Source organism: Perna viridis, chromosome 5 (genome assembly GCF_037379345.1).
Source record: "Perna viridis isolate PV_CMFRI_1.1 ecotype Kerala chromosome 5, ASM3737934v1, whole genome shotgun sequence".
Taxonomy (NCBI): Eukaryota; Metazoa; Mollusca; class Bivalvia; order Mytilida; family Mytilidae; genus Perna; species Perna viridis.
The window spans coordinates 33,301,098-33,317,917 of NC_142449.1; the positions used below are offsets into that span (position 1 = coordinate 33,301,098).

The window sequence follows — 16,820 nt, forward strand, 5'->3', positions numbered from 1 at the left end:
CAGCATTATTAGATCTGACTGTGGTTAAATTTTCGTTTTGTTCTGTTAGGCCGTGTTTGGATTATTGTCCTTTATCAACGTTTTTAACTCACATGTATACTACCATCACTTGGCGTCCGTCGTCATCGTCCGTCGTTAACAGGTTAACAAATTTTCAATACTCTTCTCCTCTGATACTACTGGACCAATTGGAACCAAACTTGGTATGTATGTTTCTTTGGATATATTACCTTAGAACTAATGTAGGGATTTTTGATCCGTCGAAAATATCGCCGCTGTTTCTAAATATAGACATAGGAGTCAGACAGTAGTTTTTTTCGCATATATATCCCCAAAACGGTTGATCTAGCTAAATTCTTTTAATGCTGAAATGATCCTTATGATAGTATGATAAGTCATACAAAAGTCTCCTTGAATCAAAATCGATGGACAAGATCTTGTTTAATTTCTTGCCCTTGAAAAGCAAAATTTAACCAGTTGAGCGAATCTGGCTCCTTGAAGCCTCTTGTTTCTTTCTTCATTAATTGTTAATATCATTCTTCATATTTGTCATCGTTCTATCGATGAGTGTTCATTTATCGCGCATTTAAGTGCATGCCATGAGCATTCGTCTATCGGGCTTATAAGCGCACACTTGGAACATTCCTTTATCGTGCCTTTAAACGGACGTTAGGAAGGAGTGTTCGCTTAATGCACGATAGAAGCATTCGTATATGGGGCATTTGGTAAACATTAAGATTGTGGAAATACAAACCCAGAAACATCGCGAAGAGTGTACAAATATTGGTGTTGAAGAAAAACAAAAAACAAAAACAAAAACTTCAATATGTTGAAACTAAAACTTTTCCCTTTCAAATAAATTGTCAGTAAATCTGTCTGCTAGATAAGGCTGATACCACACGTACATAATCCACAGATCTTAATAAGCGAAATCGTCGTATACTATTTCTGCACTTATTTTATAAAAAAAACAAAATGCATGTTTTAAGCAAATGCATTAATTTAAGCGTTGTGTTTTAGGGGTGGGATGGGTGTATTTTGTTTATTTGTTTGTTTGCTTGTTTACTGAAATACATGTGCATGTGTAGATAATACGAAGATAAAATATTAAGAATGCATTTTCAATACCAGTTTTTTTTTAATTTTTACTAAATATATGTATGTTTCCTAAGACATTTGCCCAAGCGATATTATGATTTGGTACATGAAGGCATTTCATACAATGACTATACGTTTTTTAAGGGTGAATTATTCAGCACAACACACAAGACTGTAATATCGATATTGACTCCATCAAATTATATGATTATATGTTAGACATTCATTATAGTCATTTATTAAAAAAAACAATAGTTTTAGCAAATCCAGCTTAGTAATTTTCGGGCATTGTAATATCACAAAAGATTCTTTAGATATTTTTCTACAGCTGAATCTATATCATTACTATAGATTCTGTTTCTAACTTCTTATCGTCAAGTACTATGAAATTTTTCTGTGATAAAGAGTTTTTTTTTAAATTATAAACACAATTTTTTATAGGTTCCTCTAATGGCAAAGGTGAAACAGGATCGAGCACTGGAGTGATGTAAGTACTTCAGTCTATCAACATAAAAAATATTTATATTTTTTTAATGTTTCAAAAATTGTAAAATACATATAGGAAGTACACGTAATACCTTATGGTTTCAGATTTTTAATTTATATACTTTTTAGCTCACCTGGCCGAAGGCCACGTGAGCTATTTCCATCACTTGGCGTCCGCCGTCGTCGTCGTCAGTCGTCGTTAACATTTTTTCAAAACTCTTCTCCTCTGAAACTACTTGACAAATTGGAATCAAACTTGGTATAGTTTAACTGCATAGAACTGAAGTGGGCATTTTTGATCTGTCGAAAAACATGGCCAACGTTACTAAAAATATAACATTTTTTCGCATATATCTCCAAAACCGTTAGGTTTAGTCAATTTTTTCAATAGCTAAAATGATCCTTATTTATAGGACTACAAAAGTCTTCAGGCATTTAAGTTGTTAGATGACTCCTTATAAGAGTTATTGCCCTTGAAAGAGAAAAAAATACAATTTTCAGCCAATATCTTAATTTTGGGGATTTGATGCATCGCTCCAACCCCAAGAACTTGAAATAAAGGATACTACAAACACTGTGAAGTCAGCCTCATATCTTGACCTACACTTAGAAATCGATGGTAAAGGAAAACTATTGACTAAACTTTACGACAAACGCGATGACTTTTCATTCAGAATTGTCAACTTTCATATGTAGCAACATCCCTTCAGCACCAGACTTTTTGTATCGCGCTGGAATTCTAACAAATAGGCTTCTGGTACAGGGTTATGTTGAGAAAAGATCGTCACTACAGAGGTTTTATGGTCGTCATCATGAACTCGTGGATTGTTACGGTGTATCCATCAGCGCCATGAAAACTGATTTGTTCAACGTGTCATTGCGGTACGTTAAGATAAGGATAACTACCGAAACACCACGAATACTTATATAAACTGGTTTCCTATTACGTTAACACTCGCGATGACCAGTTTATGAGATTTGTAAACAAGACAAATACGAAACTGCAAACGAAAAAATCGCGACGATATGTCTTTCAAATAAAATATTTATTTGGGAATTTTGCAGTAAACATTTGGGAAAATTAGAGCATATTTCTCATTGGGAACGGGGCCCAAATGAGGGATGAAAATCACTGGTTAAAGTCTAAATATGTCTGCAAACACCTACCAGTCAATACTTTTTGTCGAGTTTGTTCGTCTTTTTCTATTTTAGAATAGTTGTTGCATTATTGACACCTATAATTGTCTTTGCGATTGTTGCCATAGTGTGTTTTAAGTATAAAAGAAGAGAAACCAGTAGTCAACGAGGAAGTAAGTTAAAAGGATTTATGACCATGACAGATATTTAAAATCATTAGCACAAAAATTATATTGGATTCAAATTGAGGATGATAGAAAAGTATGAATTGCAGCACATATTTCTCATTCCCATTGTCTATTATTTTACTTTCAACAGACATTAAACAAAAGTACAGCTGAAAACAGTTTTTAAAGGCTTCTGGTTTAGTTACAACTTTTTTGATTGAATTAATTCATATAGCTATGCACATAAATGCAAAATAATAGTAACAATAGTCAATTATTTTGTTTATAAAATCAAGTACTAGTATGACTTAAACTTGATTTAAAAACTTGTAATTTTGCGTTTTGAAATCTTTTATGCATGGAAGTTAACCTATGTGTAATTGGTAAGTTACTTGTTTATTGTGTAGTTCTTGATTTAATCGTTTAGAAGTCATTGGCTTGCGAATCATATGAAAAAAATATAAGTTTTGAAATAACAATAAACTGTAGCCCCTGTCTGAAACAGTAACTTTCAGTGTAACCAATAACTGCAAAGAGCTATGCAATGTTTAAAACATGCTAATTTGTAGTATTTTTAGACCATAGGCCAGCATCAAGCTCCACGTAACCTGGAAGCCGGAAAATATTTTCGTTCCATAAGTTTCTCTCAAATATAACCCCGGGACATTATCAATTTATCTTAAACAAATTTCTGCCTGTTTGCTTAAATATTAGTGTATTGCTAGTCCAGGAATAAAGAAATAGTAACTGATTTTAACATTATACCAGAATTTCATATAAAAAACCCAGTTTCATTATCATAGTCAATTAAGAGACGCGGATACTAAATGATATTGCATACCATTAACAAGTTGTAAGATTGTTTGAATGAGTGTATGGTTTATAGCTTTTATTTTTAAGATATTGCCGAAAAGAAAAATAAAGAAAATCTTCTTACAAATTTTAGTAGAATCTCTTCAAATCTAATTGGAAATGAGCATGCAACAGTATATAACACCAATTCATAGAGGACAGCTTTGCATGCAATCATAGTTTGAAAGCCTGCATAAATAAAACATAATTCTGCTAATTCCCTTTAGAAATCTTTAAAACTAAGTTGAAAGAATGATCCTCCCTATATGAAAGTATCTGATCATTAATTTCCATTTTCATAACAAAAGCACTATAAAACTAAATTTAGAGGTACATAGTTATCAACGTATTGAATTATTTCTGAAAAGCTAGAAGACTATAAGAAAAATGAAGAATGCAAAACTTGAGTCTGTTTTCACCTATGAGAATCATTGCATTAAACATTTTCAAAATTATACTTAATCCATTTCTTAATTCGTACAAAATGTTATATATATATTCTTTCAGACTCCATAAATTTGACGTCCCGATAACTACAAGGTGTGGGATAAAACCCACATTTTGTTATACGATCCCAAAACAATTTGTTCGTTCGTAAAATGGTATCACCATGTCGTTCATTACAATAGCGTTATAGAACTAAATTTAGAGGTAAATTAGACATTTAATTTATTTATTTTACCAGTCATGGACCCTACATATAGCTTATCTTTCAGTCTCGAGAGGATTACAAGATTTCTCTACTCGAGATAGTTAAAAGTAAAATTTTACTGTCGAGAGGGGAGAAATCTTCTAAAACCAGAGACCATTGGAGGAGAATCAGTTTCTCCCATGAAATCTAAAGAACACTCGGAAATTTAAAACGGCACAGAAATTCAATCACTCTCCGGTGGTTAAAAAAATGTATTTCCTTTTTAATCATTCGATACATCTTTTATTATCTGTAAATGTTTCTAGTAATTATTCACCTCAATAATATTCTTTTATTTCAGCAAATAAAATTAGGATCTAGTCTTGAAATGAACGGAAGTTACTCTTTTTTGGCCTTGAAAGATGTTTAGTAATAGATTTGCATTTATGGAATTTAGTTCTCGCAGTAATTTGTCAAGGAGCATTAAATGTGCTAATCATGTTCCATTTAACACAATTTTCACTCAAAATCTCTATCCTATCATTAATATTTTGTAATTAATAAACAGGAATTGAAGAGCAGTAATTCAAACTAAGTAATATTGGCTGGACAATCAAAATTGATAAAAAGTGTCCTTTGACAAATAAACGTCACTTCTTTTCTATTCACAATGTTTTATTTCCGCTAGAATCTTGGTTCCTTGATTACTCTTTATCCTACACAAAATTTCAAACACTCAAAATCAGTCGTATGGGAACGATTGCATTTAACACTTTCAAAATGGGTACATAATTTGTACAAGATTTTGTTAACGTAAATCTTATTATTATTCTTTCAGAAACCAATACAGAGAAAACGTCCGAAGAACTGCAAGGTATGGGATAAAACCCCCAAATTTTTTTTCTCAAAGTCCGAGTTGCACATTTACTTTTATTACTTTGTATGTGTTATTTTAGTTATTATTATATTCTTTTTTGTGTATGTCTGTTTTCCAATTCTGATCATTGTCCCTGGATTTCATTTTTTTAGTTTCCGCTGGCGTCTTGGTTCCCCTGATTAGTGTTTGCATGATGACTTGTACCTTGTCGCCCCTTTTTAGGTTCCTCTCTCACCTACTTACTGTTTACCGATCGTTTTCGTGTCTTCCATTGCAGGATGTGTTGGATTATTCTTAGCAGAACATTCATGAAACCACTTGTTTAATTATGGATATTGGGTCAAATTAGACAGATGCTTAAATGGAAATTTTAAAATTCGTTGAACAGTTTTTTTTTGTTTCAGAATCTTGTTCTGTGTCAAACATTCAACCACAATCCAAACTCTGAACTGCATTCAGCTTGAATGTTGTGTGTGTTCATATTTGCCCAAACTGTGATTACCTGTTAATATATTTCTGGTAATTATTCACCTCAATAATATTCTCTTATTTCAGCAAATAAAATTAGGATCTAGTCTTGAAATGAACGGAAGTTACTCCTTTTTGGCCTTGAAAGATGATTAGTAATAGATTTGCATTTATGGAATTTTGTTCTCGCAGTAATTTGTCAAGGAGCATTAAATGTGCTAATCATGTTCCATTTAACACAATTTTCACTCAAAATCTCTATCCTATCATTAATATTTTGTAATTAATAAACTGGAATTGAAGAGCAGTAATTCAAACTAAGTAATATTGGCTGGACAATTAAAATTGATAAAAAGTGTCATTGACGAATAAACGCACTTCTCTCTTATTCCCAATGTCTTATTTTCACTAGAATCTTGGTACCTTGATTACTCTTTATCCTACACAAAATTTCAAACACTCAAAATCAGTCGTATGGGAACGATTGCATTTAACACTTTCAAAATGGTTACCTAATTTGTACAAGATTTTGTTAACGTAAATCTTATTATTATTCTTTCAGAAACCAATACAGAGAAAACGTCCGAAGAACTGCAAGGTATGGGATAAAACCCCCAAGTTTTTTTTTTCTCAAAGACCGAGTTGCACATTTACTTTTGTTACTTTGTATGTGTTATTTTAGTTATATTATATTCTTTTTTGTGTATGTCTGTTTTCCATTTCTGATCATTGTCCCTGGATTTCATTTTTTTAGTTTCCGCTGGCGTCTTGGCTCCCCTGATTAGTCTTTGCATGATGACTTGTACCTTGTCGCCCCTTTTTAGGTTCCTCTCTCGCCTACTTCCTGCTTACCGATCGTTTCAGTACCTTCCTTTGCAAGATGTGTTGGATTATTCTTAGCAGAACGTTCATGCAACCTCTTGTTTAATTTTTAATTATGGATATTGGGTCAAATTAGACAAATGTTTAAATGGAGATTTTAAAATTCGTTGAACAGTTTTATTCTGTGTCAAACATTAGATCACAATCCACACTCTGAACTTTGAACTTTCCGCTTGAATGTTGTTTGGGTTCATATTTGCCCAAACTGTTCGAGGTTAACCATTGCGGTCGTAGCAAGCTGTACCTGCAAAGCATTTAATATCATTTAAGTGTAAGTTTTCAATTTTTACAAGTAGCATTAAATCAATTCAGAAAGTCGGAAAAGTATTTCATCGCAAAGAAAAGGTATAACAGAGATATTGGCTATTTTCTATCGTATAGAGTCTCGGTTTCTTCCGCCATTGTTTAAAATTATGACATTACAAGCCATACAAGTTGTTGTTATCGTGAAAAATATTTTTGCAAAATTTCTTTTTTTTTTGTTCTATTTTAAACAATTTGTACATTGTTATTTTATTTGATTATTAATATTTTTGTATTCATGAAATTTAAAAACTATATATATCTTTTGATATAAAAAATCCTAATTTGTTTACCTTCATGTTGGGATTAGCTTGAGAATTAGCTTTTGCCTTGCAGCTTATTTCACCGCGACGAAGGACCGGATGTTCCATGGGGACAAATTTACTTGTAAGATGTTATTTGAGGTCGAGGGTTAAGGGTAAATTGTTTTGAAAACACAAGTTTGCATTGTTATCAAAAAACAAACTAATTGGTAGGGCTAGTCATGTGTAAATTGACAAAAAGTAATGCTTTTCATAGGTCATTTTCAATAGTTTATATATATTATTGGGGGTGGGGGTGTGGGGCTAATTTGATGATAATCCCGCAGATTTAAATCTGCATTTTTTTTTATTTTGATTATAATGTAAATTAAAATTGATTTTTTTTCAAAAATAGTAACTTTATCTAAATGTGCGACTAAATATTATTATTTATATTTACTTTAACATGATATATATTTACTATAAAAATATGATATTTCACAACCATGGTTTTACAGAAATTGTACATGTATGTTAGAAATATTGTTAATGACCTGACTCTTTATTACATGATGACAATTTATTTTAAAGACTATTGGAAGTTGATTGATTCATTAGTGTGTCTAATAGACAACCAATCCGACGGAAATTGTCACATGTTATAATCAAAAATTATAATACTTCAATGAAATACAGTCATAATAGTCTTTTTGAGTAATACTAAAATACTGGGATGTCGTGAAAGCATGACTTGGCTAAGCGCAGTATAGAAATGTCGTCTTCGAGTTCTGACAGTACTGACACAATTAGCATAAATCAAGATTGCATTCAAAGAAAATTTCCGATCTTAGAGTGGTCTCTGTGTCCGCCTTCCTATAATTCAGGCCAGTATAACAAAATGTTGTGAGATGTGATTTGTCAATCCCTTCTACTATCTACTTGAGGAAGTTGTGCTTTTATTTGTTTTAATTGTAAACGTACTTTCGAACAACATTTTGCATGACATAAATATATAAATAAATAAATTGAAGGATTAGAAAATTATATGGGATCAGGACAAAAGCCCCGGGCAAACCCCCCACACCCTGGATAAAAGCCCTCCCCTAGGACAAAAGCCACCCCCAGACAAAAGCCCCTCTTCCATGAGAAATTTCTTTGCAACTTATCCTACGTGGACACTGATATAAAAATGTACAAATACTAGTATTGTAAAATTTAAACATTTAGTACGTTTTGAAATTTTATTTTAGTCTAAGTTATAAAGTTCAGATGAATGGTATTATCAGTTAGCTATAGTGTATTTTGATCTTTGATCTTCTCATGATGATCATAACTGCTTATTTAACTATGATTAAAAACTTTCAGTTAGTTTGAAATTGTAATCAATCAAGAATTATTTAATTGAAACCATTGACTTTTTTGTTTTCATTTCAATAGAAGTCAATTTTGAGTTATGTTTTGATAATTATTTTTGTAAAGATACTAATAAGGATGATAGGGAATGATTTCTGTACATTAACTCATAAAGCCATAAGCTTTTGTTTTCAATTTCTTTTGATATACACAATTTTATTTCTTGAACAAATATGATCATCGTTTGTGAAACCTTTGTAGAATCTGAGAATTTTTTTAGTCAATTTTTAATGAAGCCATCTCATACCATAAAAAAAGTTGCAAAACTTTTGAAATCATATTACTGCTATGGAGTTTGTAACAACTAACAAAGGTAAGCAAAAGCTGTACTACAAGGAATATCTTATACTCGCCGGAAGACCTTACCAATGGTGCTGTTGCCTGGGAGTGTGAGAAAAGACGCCGTGAAAGCTGCACTGCTAGACTCAAAGTCCGAGGAGAGTAAGACGCACTATAGAGACTGAAGAAACTCCTCAACAGATAATTAGCACTGCTGTTGCTAATGTAACAGAGTCTGTTGCTGCTCAGTTGCCACCAATCAGACACATCAAATGTGGTATCAGACGGTACAAAAACAACGCTGGACATGCACTGCCAATATCACCAACTCCTCAGGCCATGGATATACCAGACAAGTACCAGGTTACCAACAGTGATGAGCAATTCTTGTTATAAGATAGTGCCACTGACAGTCCTAACCGTATGCTGGTCTTCTTCACCGAGACCAGCCTTAGAGCACTCACAACTAGTGGACACTGGTTTGCAGATGAAAATACTAAAATAGAACATTTGAGTACAACCATATATTTTTGTTTATCTTTGCAAAACCGTCACAGATAGAAAACAGTTTTAGACATCTTAGGCTTTTTAGCTCGAAGAGATCTATCTTCCTAGAAAATTTCAAGATATTCGATTTACTAATTTAGCAGTTATTACCATTTTTCCCAAGTTTTCCTTTTTTAGGGCAGTTTTTTGCATATAAGTAAATAAAAGCACTGTAATGATTATTGTTAATTGTATCTATTATTGGTGCAAATTTCTTTAAAAAAATTGTGAAACCGTCTTGGGGTTATTGTGTTCCTCTACTTGCTGATCTCTTCCGACACTCTGATGAGGCTGACTTTATGATTCTTGAATCTCAGTTTCCGCTATATAGGTGACGTATTATCGTTAATAAATCCTTGTTACGGGGATTTGATACATCGCATCTACTCCAAAGTACTTTAGATCAAGAATACTACAAACACTGTGAAGTCAGCCTCATATCTTGACTTACACTTAGAGATCAATGGTAGAGGAAAACAATTGACCAAACCATACGAAAAGCGCGATGACTTTTCATTCTATTGCCAACTTTCCTTTTATCTGCGACGACATACATTCAGCACCTGCGTATGTAGTTTTCATTTCACAACTCATACATTATGCCAGAGCTTGCCGTTAATACGCAAACTTTTTGTATCGCACTAAACTACTTACAATTTGTCATCTTGAACATGGTTATGTTGCTACATGATTGAAGTCATCACTATAGAAGTTTTATGGTCGTCATCATGAACTCGTGGATCGTTACGGTGTATCCATCTGCACCATAAATACTGATTTGTTCAACGTGTCATTGTTTTCTTTTCCTCGTTTGTTTACCCCGGACTTGACTTTTAAGCAAATCGACGGGTGTTTCTAGAACAACAGAGGACGCTTACCCTACCGATGCACCTGGTCCATGCTCCCAGGTTTTCGTTGAGTCCGAGTTTCTCATTTACTTCTGCTACTTTTTATGTATCATTTTGGTTATTTTATATTCTTTGTTGTGTGTATCTGGTTTCCATGTCTGTTCTTTGTCCCTGAATTACACTTTATTTATTTGATTCCCTTGATTACTCTTTCAGATAATCATGATACAGTGAATAGTCGGCTTCTAGGAAAGGAAAACAGTAGTCTAGGGGATGGTACACAAAGCTATAGTGAGTGTCTTAAATTAAATTTAGAAATGCTTAAATACTGTTTTGTTCAATACTTAAATTACCATAACAATGTTATATTATTCATAAATGGAAAACGGCACGGATTAGTTGTCTTCAATCGTCAATTTGATTGTTGGCTTTAGTTTTCCGCTGCAGTTTACCCCAAGTTAGGATTGAGTGTTATCAGTATATTATAGTTAAGTCATTTTACTACACTAAGTTTCAAGCTCTGGTCAGGAAAACAATAGGTTTGAAGGTTCAAAGGTCTAGAAAACAAATGTCAAACTAAATAATTGATTGAAATAGATCCTTAATATAGAACAATTGTATGTGTCTGTAAAGTCTGATCTAATGAAAGCCATTGTAAATAAACATATTTCCTGAAAAAATCCTTGCATGAGCCGAAGTGAACGATATGTCGAAGCTGACGACTTTATTAAAATATGTTGACTTACTGTCCACAAAATACGGTACATATTTCACAATGATATTTATTAGCACATATAATTGACGTATTTTTGTCCCCAGCCGCAACGCGGAGCGGGGACATACAAATGCTGGTGCCCGTCCGTCCGTCCGTGTGTCCGAAGTTTGTGGACGCAACTTCTCAGAAACGGCTGAACGGAATTTGACCATCTTGGAGTTATTGCCATTGAAGTTGTCATTTTTGACATTTTTATAAGTTTTTGCCTATTATTTAGAAAACGAAAGCGTACTGATGATTATTGTAATCTGATAAAATGTTCAGTATTTCAATATCTATTTTTGGTGCAAATTCCGGAAAAATCTGTTGACCCTTCTTGGAGTTATGGCCCTTAAAGGTGACATTTATGACATTTTATTAGTTCTTTCCTATTATTTAAAAAAGGAAAGCAGATTGATGAGTAACGTTATTTGATAAAATGTTTCAGTATTTCAATATCTATTTTTGGTGTAAATTCCAGTTAAATCTGTTGACATTTTTATCAGTTTCTGCCTATCATTTAGAAAACGAAAGCAGATTGACAATTAATGTAATTCAATGATATCTTTAGTAATTTAATATCTATTTGATGTAAATTTCAGAAAGTCTGTTGAATTTTATTGGAGATATGGCCATTGAAAATGTAATTTTTGACATTTTTATCAGTTTTTTCCTATTATTTAAAACAAAGAAAAGCAAAGTAATGATAATTGTTGTCTGATAAAATGTTCAGTATTTTAACATCTATTTTTGGTGCAAAATTCAAAAAAATCTGTCGACCCTTTTTGGAGTTATGGCCCTTAAAGGTGTGATTTTTGACATTTTGTTAGTTTTTTTTTCAAATTTTATTTAACAAAGGAAAGCAGATTGATGAATAACGTTATTTGATAAAATGTTCAGTATTAAAATATCTATTTTGGCGTAAATTTCAGAAAAATCCGTTCTTCTTAGAAACACTTAGAACACTTCTTAGAAATATTAGAAATATGGCCCTTGAAAGTGTCGTTTTTGACATTTTTATCAGTGTTTGCCTATTTTTTTTTTTAGAAAACGAGGGCAGATTGATAATAATCGTAAATTGATATAATGATCAGTATTTCAGTATCTATTTTTGGTGCAACTTTCAGAAACATCTGTTGACACTTCTTGGAATTATCGCCCTAGAAAGTGACTTTTGGACCTTTTCACAGTTTTTGCCTGTTGTTAACAAAACAATATCAGATTGGTAATGTATGAATACTTTATAAAAAAAAAATTACATAAATATAACATATTATCTTTGCAAACTTGTTCAAAGATATTCGACCATTTTTAGGTTTTGCATGTATTCAACTTACTAAAGCTATTAAACCAGATGAGCGATTCAGGCTCTTGGGAGCCTCTTGTTTCTATCAGATTAACATCTCTTATGTTTTGTCAGTAACAGGGATAGAAGATAAATGTTTTTTTATTTGCATCCGTAGAGCAGACCTAATTTCATATTTGTGCTATATTGTGTCCAATCAAGTTATTATATCCATAAAGAATTGTAAGTTCCAATTTTTAAACGTGACAAAAACTGATATTGTGTCCACACGTGTCTCAAGTAAACAGAGTTCCACATGCTGCGGTCGTATCATGCTGCGTTATGCGAAGCTCTTTATTCAAAATTTTGATTGACTTGCATTGCAAAATTCTGCAATTTCCTTTATCTCATTTACAATTTCATAAGATGAAGAAGTCGTGCTGTTTACTTTCTTTTATATTGCTTATTTTTTTTTAAAAAAAAGGTACTTTTTTTCTATTTCAAAATACAATGTTATTCAATTAAAAACTCTTAAGCCGTCATTATGCGTTTGTTCCAGTCGTTTTCAATTCATTTAAATTGTTGGCAGAACTTTACACAGAGTTGGAGTTCTTCCCTTAGTTGCTTTTGTGTTTACTTTTGTTCGTTAAGTCGTTCTGAATGCGCTCTATCCGTTTGCATTTATATGAGAAGGTCGTTCATGTAAGAAACCGAATTAACTCGCACATTTATTTTTAATGTGCTAAATGTTGATTTAACGCAATGAAACACCTTTTTCGAGTTAAAATAACATTTTATCGCATTAGAATATAAACATCTTTAATGAGTGAATGAGTTCATTTTTGTACCGTATGTGATTAAAAAAATATCACATAAAATGTGGGTATCATTGGCCAAATTTGACTTTAATGCAACATAAAGTGTTCTCTGTAATTGTTACCTCTTAACAGCAATTTTAATAGTTCAATGTTATTTAATGGATGCTATTCAAGAAATTTCAAAATACTGTGCAAAAAAAAAGTTTTCACGCTTTAATTAATATACATGACGTATTTTGCCACTTCACTTTGTAAGTTTCGATTTAAATTTGACGCCTTAAAATGCAATTATAGCAATAATAAAAATTTCTATTAGTCATTGAAACTATATTGAACGCGCTAAATTAAAGTGTTGGTTTGTCGGGTTTTTGATATGAATGGCTTTTCATACATATTAGTTTTAGCTCGTTCAAAACATCAAACTTTTTATTTGACAGTTTGTTTGCAGTCTGCTTAATTGTTTAAGTGTAAGACGATCTTAACGCAATATACCTGTCCGATATGTTAATAACAATCATAGGTGGATCCTGGATGGATAATTCAAATTGATAATAAAGAAAAAATGAATTTCCCCTTATGCAAATCAGTGAACCACCTCTTTTCCGAATATTTAGACTATCACTAATACAGATTCATTCCTTCAAAACTAGTTTAAAGGGGAAAGAGAATAAAAACAAGTTTTTAACAACATTCAAGGAGGTAACATTATGATATGCAAGAAAGCATACACTATTACTCTAAATTTATAAATGTGGCAGCATTCTAGTTTGTTTGTTTTCTTTTGTTTTGATTTGTTTTGATTTGCCATATGACCTGGGAGTTGTACTGATCAGGTGTTGATACAGCATGACTTTGTAGTACGAATTTAGTTATGTATTGTTTTCAATTAGACATTTAAACAATGAAAAAATCCATATTTTGATATCTACTAAAAACTGGTACTTTTTGATCACCAGGTACATAACGTTTTGTTTTAGGTCTGAAAGATTTCTTAAAGGAAATATATGAGTATATAAATGATAATTTTCAGATGCTCATGACACAGTGGACAGTCCGCTTTTAGGAAAGGAAAGCAGTAATCCAGTTGATGGTACACAAAGCTATGGTGATTGTTTTAACTTTATTTAGAATTACTTAAATATTGTGTCGTGCAATAAAGGCAGCAAAGAGCATTTTGGTAAACAATTATTAGTACATATTTAGAGTTGGGAGTTCATTAATGTGAGTTATCATTGTCATATTATTTATTAATTGATAGCGGAACGGATCAATTATCTTCGATTGTCAGTTTAATTGACCGCGTTAGTTTTCCGAAGACATGTGCTTGATATCAATATATTGTAGTCAAGTCATTTTACTACATTAAGGCCCAAGCTCGGGTTCGGTAAACAATGGATTTGAAGGTTCAAAGGTCCAGAAAACAAATGTCAAACTAAATAATTAACTTCATTGAAAAAGATCATTAATAAAGAACAATTTTATGTATTTGTAAAGCCTGATAAAGACACTATGATCTAATGAAATGCATTGTAGGTAAATATATTTCCAGAAAAAAATCCTTGCACGAGTTTAAGTGAACGATATGTCGAAGCTGACGACTTGATTAAAATATGTTGACTTACTGTCCACAAAATACGGTACATATTTCATAATGATCTTTATTAGCACATATAATTGAGGTCTTTTTCTTAATATTGTAGTACACAGTATTGTGATAATTTTACTGTTTCAGGTATACTCAGCAATAAAACTATATCAGCAATAGGAGGTAAACTGTCATGGGATGATTGGTGGAAGCTGTTATATGCATTAGGTCTTGATTACCGCAAAATAGAGCAAATCCAGAATGATAACCCAAATAATGTTTGCAGACAAGCAACAGTCGGCTTGGAAGAGTGGAGGGAAAAGGGTATACAAATTCATACTGAGGAAAAAATGGTAGAAGATTTACGAACAGCATTAAATTCTATTGAAAGAAGAGATATTAGTTATGATGTACTGTCAGAAGGTTTGTTTTATTGAATTACCAGTATGATAAGATTTAATTGAAAAATTAAATACATTTTTAAAAGAAATTTCTTGGTTCTGAAATGACTTTTAAATAGTTGGTATAAACATTTAAGGATTCAGGTTTACGTCCAAAGTACCTTCTCTGCAGAAAAATAGAAAATCAGTTGATGCTGTGAATAGCGTATTTAAATACATCAAGAAATGATTTAAATATTTGATCAATAATTACATGTTTCTCATATCACGAACAGCTCATTGTTGAAAAGAAGAAAGACATTGTGAGCTAAAATTGTACAAATAAAAAAAAAGACATTCTTTTAATTAATACGTAAAAGTACAAAAAAAATAGATTATATGCAGGACTATGTTAACATTCTTTACCAAACATACCAGTCATTCTGTTCTTGTTTTTGTTCCTGAATTATGGATAATCTGTTCATTGTTCAAATCATGGTCTCCTTGCTTCTATTCCCATAATATTACATCATGGATATAACAATCTTTTCAGTAGCTTGAATTGTACAAAACACACAATTTACGCTTTTGATCGTATGAACGAAAAAGTTACCTTATCAATCAAATGAATTCTTGCATATTAGAATGTGAAATATCAACCATAGCAGTTGTGTATCCGAAAGGGGGCATTGACTGCTCATGTATTTTCAAATGTTTACCCGCATCACTAAATGTAGAAGCAGGATTAGAAATGACGTAACCATTTTTGAATTAAGGTGAAAAAATGAATAGAAATAAATGTTTTCCTATGTCTAGGAAAAAACAACTTACCTTGAATTTTGATATTTATACGACTTAAAAAAGGTTATTCATTTCTTGAACCGTTTAGGAATAAGGAGCTAAAAAGGGACGAAAAACAAACATTTTCCTGATATTATGTGGACAATAATCTGACCTCAAGTAAATGGAGGTCTTTTATGATATTGAACGACAAGGTGCAATACTATAGAAAGACTTAGACAAAAATAACTTTTTAGGGTGATGACATGACGTACTTCTGAAATAAAGGAACGAAAAAGGGCCATTTAAAGCATTTTTATGTTTCGACCGTAACTTAAGTTAATGCGAATGGATCTGATTTAAATTTTACCAGAATGTTTAATTCAACAAAAAGAGGGTTGAAATGGAGTTTGCGGGTTGTGAACTGTTGATGAATGAATGTCATAATAAGGGACACAAATCCAAGCATTTTTTTAATGTTTAGGCAATGACTTTAGTGACATTGATTGGGTCTCTTTAAAAGTGTAACAACAGGTGCTACACAACCAATGAAAGGCCAGGAGTAATGGGGTATGATTAGCCACCAAAAGGGACCAGAAACAAGCATTTTTAGATGTCCTGACAATAATCTCCTTGAAATCATATTCCAAGGTGCCATGCAGTAAGAGAAAGACAATGTTGGGTTTTGTATGTTACCAAGATACAAATATGTAGTTCTTGATAGAGATTCCTCATACTTTTTTTAATAAATAATTCCTAATCATCTTCAAAACATACCGAATATGTTTTCAAAATGCTGGAAGTATTGTCGACAACATATTTGTCCAGTTTTTCAGCAAACGGTCGGCATTCTAATAGGAACGAACTCTGTTCCTCTACTTGCTAATCTCTTCCGACACTCTGATGAGGTTGACTTTATGATTCTTGAATCTCAGTTTCCGTTATATAGGTGACGTATTATCGTTAATAAATCCTTGTTACGGAGATTT

General features: G+C 32.1%; 1 protein-coding gene across 17 annotated transcripts in view; it reads left to right on the forward strand.

Moving 5' to 3' along the window:
- The window catches only part of LOC148617157 (uncharacterized), a 30,898-nt gene that overhangs the window by 8,873 nt on the left and 5,205 nt on the right, over positions 1-16,820 (forward strand). For all 17 annotated transcript variants that reach the window (XM_088584528.1, XM_088584532.1, XM_088584523.1 and 14 more), the window contains 7 exons: positions 1,540-1,585; positions 2,797-2,894; positions 5,210-5,245; positions 6,279-6,314; positions 10,446-10,520; positions 14,117-14,191; positions 14,819-15,094. In XM_088584528.1, the coding sequence (XP_088440654.1) occupies positions 1,540-1,585; positions 2,797-2,894; positions 5,210-5,245; positions 6,279-6,314; positions 10,446-10,520; positions 14,117-14,191; positions 14,819-15,094 (642 nt within the window). The remainder of the gene's footprint in view (positions 1-1,539; positions 1,586-2,796; positions 2,895-5,209; positions 5,246-6,278; positions 6,315-10,445; positions 10,521-14,116; positions 14,192-14,818; positions 15,095-16,820) is intronic.